The sequence below is a fragment of the Desmodus rotundus genome, chromosome 1 (assembly GCF_022682495.2).
Source record: "Desmodus rotundus isolate HL8 chromosome 1, HLdesRot8A.1, whole genome shotgun sequence".
Classification (NCBI taxonomy): Eukaryota; Metazoa; Chordata; class Mammalia; order Chiroptera; family Phyllostomidae; genus Desmodus; species Desmodus rotundus.
The window spans coordinates 199,384,357-199,396,709 of NC_071387.1; the positions used below are offsets into that span (position 1 = coordinate 199,384,357).

The 12,353-nt window shown below is 50.0% G+C and overlaps 1 protein-coding gene across 1 annotated transcript; it reads left to right on the forward strand.

The window, feature by feature from the left end:
- Positions 1–5,646: 5,646 nt before the first annotated feature.
- On the forward strand, positions 5,647–12,023 carry RXFP3 (relaxin family peptide receptor 3). The gene is given in 4 exon segments (XM_024578397.2): positions 5,647–5,718; positions 10,635–10,709; positions 10,711–11,797; positions 11,800–12,023. Coding segments are annotated over 4 exon segments (1,458 nt in total).
- Positions 12,024–12,353: the final 330 nt, after the last annotated feature.

The following is a 12,353-nucleotide window of genomic DNA, read 5'->3' on the forward strand; positions in this document are numbered from 1 at the left end:
TTGTGTTGAAGAATGTCCTTATGGGTTAGAGATACACATTTCAGGGTTGGCGGGGGGCGGGGGGGGGTGTCTTTGTGCACAACTTGCTCTCAGATGATTCCAAACACGAAATGCTCTTTCCTTAACTTCACGTCCAGCTCTTCTGTAAGTTTTGAAATTGTTTCTAAATTTAAAAAAATCAGGGAACAATGTGTTCTCATTCTGTAAAATAATTTAGCACGTCATAGGGATGCTATAGAATTGGAAGTTAGAGAAGCGCAGTAATGAGGAGCTAGCAGACAATGAAGTGCTCCCATAGGGTGGTCTCTAGCACCCAGGCTGAGAGCAGTGGGTGTGGCCACTGTCTGGCTGGTCCTGTGTCGGGCCTGAGCCCCACAGGCACCAGCCCCTTTATGTTATTCTGCCTTAAAGATCAAATCTGAATTTAAGAAGAGTGGATCTACAGTTCCCAAGGAGAGGAAGAAATTAGGGATGAAAGGCATCAGGGAAACTTGGAGCACTACTGCCTTAGCAAAAGAGAATACTTCATTTATTCTCCCAAGACTATCTCCTGACTGCCTGCTCTGTCCACACACTAGGAATATAGCCATGAATAAAACAGTCAGAGACCCTTTCCTCGTGCTTCATATGCTCCGGTTTGGGTTGTGGGAGAGCGAGGAATGGAGAGAAAAGAACGAGTAAATATGTAATATGTCAGACAGTGATGAGAACAATAAGCAGGCTAAGGAGGACAGGGGCTGATAAGGAAAATGAGCTCCCGTCTTCTATAAGGGGGGTATTTTTTTAAGGAGTGACTCACTAGCTCACACTGGAGGTGGGGGCAGGAAAGGAGTCCTAGCTCTACATACTCAACTGCACAGAAATAAAAATGAGATGCAGAGACCAAAGATTGAGCTTGTTTGGTTAAGAAAGGAACTCCACTCACTAGTAAATGCAGCTCAATAGGTGCCCCTGAAATCCGACCTGAGTAGGGAGCCTCACTGCAGGCCGGTGTGGGGGAGGGATGAAAGTACTAAAGAATGCCCACAGCCCCAGTTTACCACACTCCTTGTGTCACCTTGTCCCGCTGAGCTCCGCCAGAGCCTGTGAGTGGCCTGGGTTGGGCTTCTTCTCTCTTCACAGAGGAGCAGACAGTGTTCCGGAGGGCCATTGCCCTGACATTTACCGCTCTTAGGGGTCCCTGAGAGCAGAACTTCAGCTGTGCCCCCAAGAAACTCTGAAGTGAGCAAAGGAGATTAGTTCAGGTAGCAAGAAGGATATCCCGTTACAGTACCCACTCTTTTTGGGCGTCATTGAGGTATGATGGACGTACGATAAACTACATGTGTTTAAAGTAGCAACTTTGTAAGTGTTGACATATTTACACCTGTGAAACCATCACCACAATAAGTGTGCCCGTGTGTGAGTGTGTGTGCATGTCCAGCCAGAGGCTTCCTCCTGCCCCTACTTGCCTCACCCCCGACCACAGGTAGCCGCTGTCCTGCTATCTGTCTCAGGAGATTGGTTAGCATTCCTAGAATTTCCTATCAATGGAGCCATCCAGCACGTACTCCCTTTTGTGTGCCTTCTTTCACTCAGGATTATTTGAGATTCATGGATGTTTCATTTGCCAACACTTTGCTCCTTTTCATTTCTGCATAGTAGTCCATTGTACAGGTCTACCGCAATTGGGCAAATCATTCACCTTGTCTCTAGTTTATCTGTGGACCCCTGGGAAAATGGTGGAGAGAAAATTGGACCCCGAGCCTAAAATCAGGCAGATGTGTACACACCACTAAGTCACGTTAAAGATCTCTTCTTGCATCCAATGACGCAAGGCCCCTAAGTCTGACAACTGCATTTCAGGGGACCGAATGTGCTTCTCTTCAAGGGAAAGTAACTTTAAAACATACACATCAAAATAATTTTTGAAGACTGGCTTTGAAGTCCACCCTGGACTAAGATGGGTTTGTAGAGTCCCAGCAGAGCTCGCCCGCAGGGCCGGCCTGGAGCTGAGCGTCTGCGGCTCCCCGATCCTCCAGAGCACAGGAAGCCAGACGCTCTGCTCTCCGAGACCCTTTCCTGAGACTCGGGGGACAGTGACCAAGAGCTAGATGCCATTGCCAACACCTTACCCACGTCGGCCACGCGTTCCCAATGCGCCTGCCGCGGTTGCCCCCTTTGCTGCTTCATCCTCCTCCCAGTCTGGTAGATGACGGCGACTCCTTGCTGACCTGCTAAATCCTGCGAAATCTGTTTTTTTAGATTTTAGTTGTTTCCCTTTTAGAGAGGGGGCAGGGAGCGAGAAAGAGAGGGACGGAAACGTCGATGTAGGAGAGAGACGCGGATTGGTTGCCTCTCGAAGGTCCTCAACCAGGGAGGGCAACGCAGGCATGTGTCCTGACAGGGAACGAAGCAGCGACCTCCCGGTTCTCAAGTCCGCACTCAGTCCGCTGAGCCGCAGCAGCGGGGCAAATCCTGCTAACCCTTCCCCATGTCTCCTGACAGGCCTCGGAGAGCAAAGCCGTGTGTGGGCTCAGTCCCCTGCTTCCTGCAATAATGCAGCGGCTGGGATTCACCTCTTGAAGGTGAGCAGGGTGGTATGTGTGTGGTGGTGGAGCCAGATGGAGCCTGTGAAGGCTGGTGTGCGAAAATCAAGGACCCCGGGGCGTGTTTATCGAGTTCGTGGGACAGTCTGTGAAGGGCTGGCGGAGAGAGGCGGCGTTGCCCAGGGGGGAGTCAGAGAGTGGGCTACTGAGCTCATGTCAGGCAGCAAGGTTGAACTTAATGAAACTCAGTATTCATTAGGATTGACTTTGCACTTGATTATAAACTTCAGGGACTGTGTTTTATTCATTTCTGCCTTTCTCTCAAAGACAAAAGTGGTAAATGCATATTTGATCAGAGGAGGGGTGTGAGTGGGGAACTTGCTGGGGAATGATCTACTTTGAGGCCTAAGGAGACACCCCTGTATTTCAAACTCCATCTGACCTTGGGAAATAGATTCTGGTTTTAGTATTGGACCCTTCCCTCCTCTCTTTGCCCTCAGGGATAAAATGGACTCCTTTTAGATTTGCTTAAAGCAAACGTAACTCTCTAAATCACCGTCACTACAGCGAGAAGAGGTTCGCTAACATCGACCTAAGGGACACTGGTTGGGACAGAAATGCTGTGTGACCTCAGCAGGAGGCGGGACATTGGCCACTGCTCAGGGGACGATGGTGGCCTTCTGGGCACGCCGTCTCTGCACGTGGTGCTGGCTCCAGCGTGTGCTCTCGGAATATGGCCAAAAAAAGGAATCGATGGCAGGCACTTCGCTGGTGAGCATTTGCCAAGTGGGACCAAAATCCCAGTTTTACTGAGGAAGAGGGAATACGCTATATATAATTCCCTTCAAAATATTTTATTTTCTATAAAGAATGTGAACCTTGAGATCAGTGAGGCAATATTTCATCAAGAGCTCACACCACAAGTCAGCAACCGAAAGTGCTCTATCTGCCTTTGTCTGTGATAAACACCAGATGTTTCTTCACTGGAATATTGAAGCAATGTGGCTTGATGGAGCTATTGGAGAGGCACTCCCCCACCTTGTACGAACAGGACATAAGTATCCAGCCCCAGAGACTCCCACTGTCAGCCTTGATGGGAATACCGAAAGGCAGTGTGCCCTTTCAGCTTAAACGCCTGAAAACGAATGGGTGCAGTATATGAAATAATGGTTTTCAGACGATGGACACATGGCAGCGCAGGGCCACAACCTCTGAGAGAAGGCAAACTAGTGGTGTGAGCCCTGCAGGAGCTCAGCTTGCTGCCTGGTGAGAGTTTCCAGGTTGCAGTGCAGGGAGAGGGACCCCAAGCAGCTCAATGGTGTCTCTGAATTGAGGGGACAGTTAAGCCAAAGTTGCTAGGAGGTTGCAGAACAGATTTTGAGAGAGTGGAGACCTGCCCGGCCAGGAGAGAGCTGCACACACAGAGGGAGTTTCAGAAATTTGCGGCGGGCTCCCTGGAGCCTTTAGTTGAGTATCGCTCAGCCCATGCACAGGATAAACTATCTGCAGCAGGAGGAAGGAGAAAATGCCGGGAAGTGTTGGGTGGGTCAGTTCCAGGGGTCACGGAAAGTCAGGAACAGTGAGCTCTCCCACCAGTGGAACTGGGAGAGAGTTTGTAGAACACTGGGCATCGGAAGGACAGTGCCGCAGGAGGGGACAACATCAGGCCTGGAATAAAGGCTGCCCTGGTCTCAGCTGGCGAAGCTTCAAAGCAAGGCTTCAGAAGGCCCAAACTCTTTACAAGTGACTTAAATGTGACCCCAAACCCAGTGCAGGTATATTTAGAGGGTACAAAAATGTTGAGTGCACAAGGCAAAATGCACCACATGTGTCACTGAATTAAAACAAAGAGGATCAGGCATGCAAGAAGCAGGAAAACGCAGTTTAAAATGAGGAGAAAAGTCAGTCAATCCAAACAGATAGAATTGGCAGATGAGGATATTTTTAAAGTTATAATAATTACATTTCATAGGTTTAAGCAGGTAGAGGAAAGTATGATCACGTGAAGGAGAGAGAGAAACACCCAAGTCACACTTCTGGGGTTAAAGAAGAAAACGATGCCCGAGAGGAAAGCTACACTGCACAGTGTTAAGAGTTGACTGGACACTGCAGTTAGTGAACTTGAAGACATAGGAACTATACAAAATGAAACGCACAGATAGAGACTAAATTTTTCTAAAGCCTGCTGCATCAGGGAGCTGTGAAAAAACTTCAAGTAGCCTAATGCACACGAGGTTGAAGTTCACAAAAGGGCTGAGGGGAAATGAAAACACTAAACCTACAGAATGGGTTGTGTGATTCTTCTGGTTCTGCTCACGGATAAATGTGCACGGCAGAACTCTCTATGAGACGTGCTTCTCTGAAACCTGTTAAAGGTGGCAGGGAGGCGACCAAGATCACCCACCTCTGACAAAGATGGGAGTGGGACTCTGATTTGTAAAGGTCTGACCTCTGTGTGAATGCTAGGGGAGCTCCTCTGATCCCGGGGAAGGAAACAAGGAGAGGAACGGAAATGTCGACTCCAAGCTGACTGTGAAGCAAGGAGGGGAGCTGAGGAACAGATGCTCCCGTTTGGTCCCTGATAGTTACAGGCAAGCCTAGAATTTACAGGTAGTTAAGATGACCAGTGCCATCCCACTCCCCCTCCCCCACCAAAAACAAACGAAAAAAAAACCCCACAAAAAACCAGGGAATCTAGGGCCACGTCTTGCAACCTTGGCTTCAGGCAAGAGTAATCCTGGGAACTTTGCAAAAATAACATCTGGTTCTCACTCCAGACCTGCTCCACCAGAATTCCTGGGGGGAAGAAGGCACAGAACGTGCATTTAGGCCCCTCCAGCCCGGCTAAGACTGCGAAGAAACAAAGCATCGGTAGGTCCTTCTGCCACAGTTGGTTAGAGTGGTGTCCAGAGATACAAGGGTTGTAGGTTCGATTCCTGGTTGGAGCACATGCCCAGGTTGCAGGTTCCATCCCCAGTTGGGGCACGTATGAGAGGTAACTGATAGGTGTTTCTCTCTCATCTCTCTCTCTCTCTCTCCTCCCTTCCCCTCTCTCTAAAAGCAATGAAAAAAATGTCCTCAGGTGACAATTTAAAACACCAGAATGACTAGTGGGGCGATGGCAGTGCTGTTCAGCATGAGGGATGTTGCAGCTGGTGAAGAGAAGATGACAACTGCCATTCAATGGAAGGTGGGAACAAACTGGGAAGACCGCGCATTCGTGTTTAGTTGATGTGAGCAAGCATAACAGTAGAAGTTTAAAAAAATGTTTACAAATCTCCCTACCTGTTGATCAACCTCTGCTCCAACCTCCCCGAGTAACCCCACCATGGGCTGCTCTGTTCCTCGCTTGAAACCCCCACCCCTCATCTCTCCAGGATTTAGCAACTAGAATATTAATCCCCAACACAGCAGAGGGTGCTACGGATTTCTGCTCTTATGTTTAATGTATCCATACTTCTTCCTTTGACATTAATTTGTTTTTCTCTAATATCTTGAGTTGGAAGCTGAGATCACTGATGTTTAACCCTTTTTCCTTTAAAAAACAACTTATAACTATATTTCCCTCTATACACTGTTTTAATTGCATCCTGCAAAATTTGACATTTCATATTTTTATTATGATTTACTTAAGTTTTGTGATTTATTTTATAACATCCTATAAATGTTAGTTCTTTCATCCTGGGTTGTTTAAACTGTGTTCTTAATTTTGAAACATTTGAGGACTTCTCACTATCATTCCTTCACTGATTCCTAGATTAATTCCACTGTGCTCAAAATGCATGTTCTGCATGATTGCGATCCTTTGAAATTTGTTTAAACTTGATTTTGGCCCAGCATGTGGCCTGTTTTGGTGATTACACTCTTAAAGAAAATGTGTATTTTCTGGTTTTTGAGAATAGAGCATAGAACTTACCTTAGGACGTGCCCCTTCTAGGGTTTCGCCCGGAAAGCCTGGACTATTCACGTTTCCCTCTCCGCCTGACCAGGCTTGAACTTCGACCCCTGCTGCCCCATCCCTGTGGAGTTGCTGCAATATCTGCTCATCTGGGCAGCCCTTCGAGTCCTGGGTTCCGCTGGATGTCCTGACAATCGGCCACCCTCCTGGACCCTTTAAGATGCCCCCAGTGATTCTTGCCTCCTAGTAACCATATTATTGTACAACTCCCCTCTCTGAGTGTGGGACTTACTGACTCCTGTCTAAAGAACAGAACACGGCAGAAGTGACACGTCTGATGCTAGGTTATAAGAAGACTTTAGCTTTTATCCTGAGCTCTCTCTCTCTCTCTCATCACTCACTCTGGTGGAAACTACCTGCTGTGCTGTGAATTAGCCCAGTGCAGAATCCCGCCCGCTGAAAGACCAAGGCCTGCCCGCGGCCATGTGAGGGAACTTCAAGGCAGCTTGCTCACCCTGCCGCTAAAGCCCTGCCTGACGGCAGACTGCAGCCTCACGGGAGACCATGAGCCACTGAGCCCAGGCTGCCCCTGGGCTTGTGACCTACAGAAACAGTGAGATAATAAACACTGGTGGTTTCACACCTCACAGTTTCCACACAAATTGCTATTTATTCATTAAGAGATAACTAACAGAAAGAGAAATGAAGAAACAATGAGAAGGAGATGAATTTAGGACTTTTTCAGTTTGGGGGGATTTGTTTTCCTTCTTGAGGACATGCCCACAGGACCTACTAGACCGGGTTAGATTGGGAGCAAGGAGACATGAGAAACAAGGGATTACTCTTGGGTTAGCGTGAGCATCTACGTGAACAGCAATGCCATTTGCTGAGATTGAGAAACCTGATGAAAGATCAGCCGCCAGGTAGAACTCTCAAGCAGCAGTTAGATGGAAAATTGGGCGTTCTGAGGATTAAGGGCTAGAAATCAGATTTGGAATAATCATAGTATCAACTTCGCTGGTTGTGAGCATTAAGTGAGATAATACAGATAAAAGTTTTTGCACAGTGCACACAGGTGTTATCTGTAGTAGGTAGAATTGCGTTCCCCCCACCCCTACAAAAAAGGCATGTTCAAGTTCTAGCCCCTGGCACCTGTGAATGTGACCTTGTTTGGAAAGAGGGTCCTTCAGACACAATTAAGTAGGATGAAGTCATACTGAATCAAAGCAGACCCTACTTCAATGACTGTTGTCATTATAAGGAGAGGAAACAGAGGCACAGAGAGGAGACTGTCATCTGAGGACAGAGACAGAGATGGGAGTGTCGTGGCTACAAACCAAGGATTTTCCTCAGAACCATCAGAGGTGAGGAGAGGGCATGGATGCTTTCTGCCTCTGAGTCTGCGAAAGAAGCCAACTCCACCAGCACCTTGATTCTGACTTCCAGCCTCCAGAATGTTAAACGCATAAGTCTCTGTTCTTTCAAATCATCCAGTGTGGAGTAATTTGTTACAGCAACCCTGGGAAAATAATGCAGTGTCAAAATAGCTGTGTAATGTGAATGGTTATCATTGCTTCTGTTATTATTTATATTGTATCTTTGTTGTTGTTGTTGTTATTTCTCCAAACACCTAACATTTTGCTTTGCACGGAGTAGGAACTCAGGTCCTAACTGTGGTGGGATAAAAGACCTGTGCTATCTGTATTCTGGTGGCACTGGCTGAGGGGCACATTGGGAATAGCCTCTCCTGCTGAGGGCCCTGTCGAACGGGTGCTGGCTAGCGCCCAAGGCCTGGCGGGCCTCAGGCACATGGCCCTCCTAGCCCAACAATGAAGAAAGGTCACTTGCCGCACTTACATGTGATTTTAGTGAAATTCAGCAAGATCCCCCTCTCTTCCTTTGCTTCTAACCCCAGGGTGTGATAAACCATCACTGGACATTAAGCCATCATTGGATATTTATTCTTCTTTGGCACTTAATTTTTTTAACATAGAGAGTTAGAAAAGGAATAAAAGTTCAGACGTTCCCAAACTTGAGGGAAATTAGTATCACCTGGAAGAACATTTTTTAAAACAGATTCTTGCGCGCCTTTCCAACTCCACTGAGAAGCAGAAGCTCTGGGGCTGGGAGGGGCTGCAGGCTCCCCAGCCGACTCTGGTGTCACCTGCCCAGCACCTGTCCTCAGAATGTCTACGAGTCGCAAGTCCTCCCATGCACATATGAAAAAACTGAGGCAAAGGGCTTTCAGAGTACGTCCCAGACTTCCTTGTTTTTCTGCAGTACCTGGAAATATTAGAGAGATGGAAATTTAATAGAGATATAACTAGTAAAAAATGAAGTGAAAAATGACATTGAAGGTGAGGCTATTAAAACAGGGATAAGAGGTGTCCACAGAAGCCATCTGTTGATTGGAGAGCTGAGCTTTTCCATATTAGAACTGTTCAAAGGAGGTGGTTTGGTTTGGTTTCAGTTGGTTTTTTGCTTTTACTAAGGCTCTGGCGCCCCCTAGCGGACACAATAAGTAGTCCAGATTCTACAGTAAAGCGTATTCTCTATTTGAAACTGTTTTGCTTTGGAATCAAAATTGTTTCCATTTCCCTTCATATGTTTTGAGTATCATGCTTCTTTTTTACTAAGTTTTTTCCACATCCTCTGATTTAAAGTCACAACCTCTTTATCTCTGTCAGTAAAGTCGCCAGCCCATCAAGACTGAGGACAATTATGCTTAAGAAACTTTGTTTCTGTTTAGTTCCAGTGAGGAAAACATTTCAAGTTTCTTAAGTCTACCCTTAAAAGTGTAACTTAAACTAGAGCAGTTGAGCATTCATTGAAACAAACCGCAATTTGAGAAGTAATTAAAATGGTTTACACGAGTTCCCTTTGCCCAAAGGAATGTAGAAGATTCCTTAGAATTTACTTCCTTTGGTCTGAAAAACACCAGGTAAAGAGTTATTATCATAATAGTAGCAGAAATGGGGAGCTAGTGATCCAAAACAGCCCCGTGAAATCCTCCATTCCAACTGCACCAAGGCAAAGCGAGTGCAGGTGTATGTGGGTAACCTGTTTGTTGAAGATGGTTTAGCTGAGAGCTAGACAGGTGGTATCTGATGTCTGTGAGCTCCACTCACCGATTTTATGCTCTGCTTAGCGAAAGTTCTCAAAATATACCAAAAGAGAGGGCAACACTCGAACCTTTGAAAATCCTGACAGTCAGACCCCAATTAAAGTGGCCAACTAATTAAAGAAGGCAAAGAGGAGCTTGCGTTTGTGTGTTCAGAAGGAGCCCATCATCAGAGTTAGGGTCTGAGCATCAAAAGAAGCCATGATCATTGCTTTTTTAAAAAATGGGCAGAAGATCGTGCATTGTTAGAACCACACTCCATGAGATTTCAAAGATTAAGAGGCACTGAAGAAGAAAAAGAAATCTGATAAACACATTTGGGAATAAGAAGGAAAAGGGGATCGCAAATCAAAGCAGACTTACTCTAGCAACATAGGAAAATAAATGTTGGGACCATTTCCTCTTGGAACTTGGAGCAAGAAAAGGAGAGCTGGCCAGTGGGCTCCGCCTGCTGTTCACCTTTCCCTCCTCCCCCGCGGCCGCGGCGGTGAAGTTCAGCACCTCGGAAAGCGCCCCCTCTCGCCCAAGGGTTTACGCATGCTCCCTGGGAGTCCCCAGCCTAGGCTTTGCGCCCGCGAGTGTAACTCCGCGTGAGCGCCGGCGGGCAACTCGCTGGGTGTTGACAGAGGCGGAGAGACTGAGACGCGAGGCCGCGAGGGCGACATGGACAGACCTCCAGAGAGTCAGAGCGAAGCAGACGGATCTCTGTCTCTTTCTCTCAAAGGACAGAAACCTCGTCCAAACTGGAGAAACCAACAAAGGTATTTGAAATAGAAGGAGCAGGCCCCCCAATGCTGTCCTGAGCGCAGGATGGGTTGTGCGCTGGTGCCCAAATGACAGCGGGAAACGCTGGGGGGACAGGTGAGTACTGCAGCAGGGACCCGCAAGACTCCCGTCTCGGCCCCAGACCTCTGGGACGCGGGGCGCACTTGGCTCCCGGTTCTTAGACTCTGTCTTCAGTCGCTGCTTTGAAAGCTCCCAAGGACGCCCTGCGCACTCGCCCAGGAACGGGACCCCGGGCGAGCTGGACTCCCTTAGGTCTTAAGACGTCCCCCGGAACGTGACCAAGAGCAACCCGCCCACGCAGGTGGCCGCTGCAGCCACAATAGCCGCCGTGGGTGCGGCTGCCGGCGGGGAAGAGCTCGCGGAACTCTTCAGTCTCTTCAATCCCGGACCTTTCGCAGGCAGCCAACACGAGCGGCAACGCGTCGCAGCCGCTCCAGGATTTGTGGTGGGAGTTAGGGCTGGAGTTGCCTGACGGCGCGGAGAGAGGGCATCCCTCTGGTAGCGGCCGGGCAGACCGTGCGGACACCGAGGCCCGGGTGCGGATCCTCGTCAGCGTGGTGTGCTGGGTGGTTTGCGCGTTGGGGCTGGCGGGCAACCTGACGAAGAGCAAGCAGGGCTGGCGCAAGTCCCCCATCGACCTCTTCGTGGCCAGCTTGGCGCTGACGGACTTTCAGTTTGTGCTCACCCTACCCTTCTGGGCGGTGGAGAACGCTCGCGACTTCAGATGGCCCTTCGGCAGGGCCGTGTGTAAGATCGTATCCATAGTGACGCCCGTGAACAGGTACGCCAGCGTCTTCTTCCTCATCTCCGTGAGCGTGGCGCGCTACCACTCTGTGGCTTCGGCTCTCAAGAGCCACCGGAGCCGAGGACCGGGCTGGGGCGACTGCAGCGGCCAGAGCCTGGGGGACAGCTGCTGCTTCTCGGCCAAGGCTCTGTGCGTGTTGATATGGGCTTTGGCAGCGCTGGCCTCGCTGCTCAATGCCTTTGTCTCCACTACGGTCAAGGTGAGGAGCGAGGATCTGTGCCTGGTGCGCTTCCCTGACAAGTTGCTGGGCAGCGATAGGCAGTTCTGGCCGGGGCTCTACAACTCGCAGAAGGTGCCGCTAGGCTTCCTACTGCCTCTGGGCATCGTCAGCCTGTGTTATCTGCGGCCGGTGCGCTTCATCTCCGACCTCCGCGTGGCGGGGACCCAAGGAGGGGCCTCAGCGGCCGGGGGAGGCCTGGCAGGGGCAAGCGCCCGGAGACGGTCCAAGGTCACCAAGTCAGTGACCATCGTGGTCCTGTCCTTCTTCTTGTGTTGACTGCCCAACCAGGCGCTCACCACCTGGAGCATCCTCATCAAGTTCAAGGCGGTGCCGTTCAGCCAAGAGTACTTCCTGTGCCCGGTGTACGCGTTCCCCGTGAGCGTGTGCCTGGTTCATTCCAACAGCAGCCTCAACCCCGTCCTCTACTGCCTCGTGCGCCGCTCCGCAAGGCGCTCTAGAGCTTCCTGTGGGACGGCGCGTCGCCTTCGCTTGCCAGCCTGCGCCCGTTCACCGCCACCACCAAGCCCGAGCCGGAGGATCAGGGGCTGCAGGCCCTGGCGCCTCTCCATCCCGCCTCCGAGCGAGACCTGCTCTACTACCCGCCTGGAGTGGTGGTCTACAGCGGGGGGCGCTACGACCCGCTGCCCAGCAGCTCTGCCGACTGACTCAGGCTGAGGCCTAGGGGGCGTGGTCTCCGCAAAGTGGCCCTACCTGAGCGCAGGGGGTGGTGTGGGGATGGGGGAGGGAGGCAAATCAAGAGGTAGGTGGGGCAAGGATGGGGAAGAAGCGTAGAGGGGCAGCCTGAGGAAAGGCCAGGGGGCTTTCTCCGAGAGGGGAGGCTTCCAATGCAGGAGGAGAGAGGAAGCTGGCAAAGGAGCCGAGACTAGCCTCGCAGGGCCTGACCACCGGCCTCTGTCCCTTTCTACACGCACCTGTCCTCTTCTCCTTGCCTTACACAGTCAGCGCTGGGCAGTGGAGTGGAGGTGGGGGGCGGT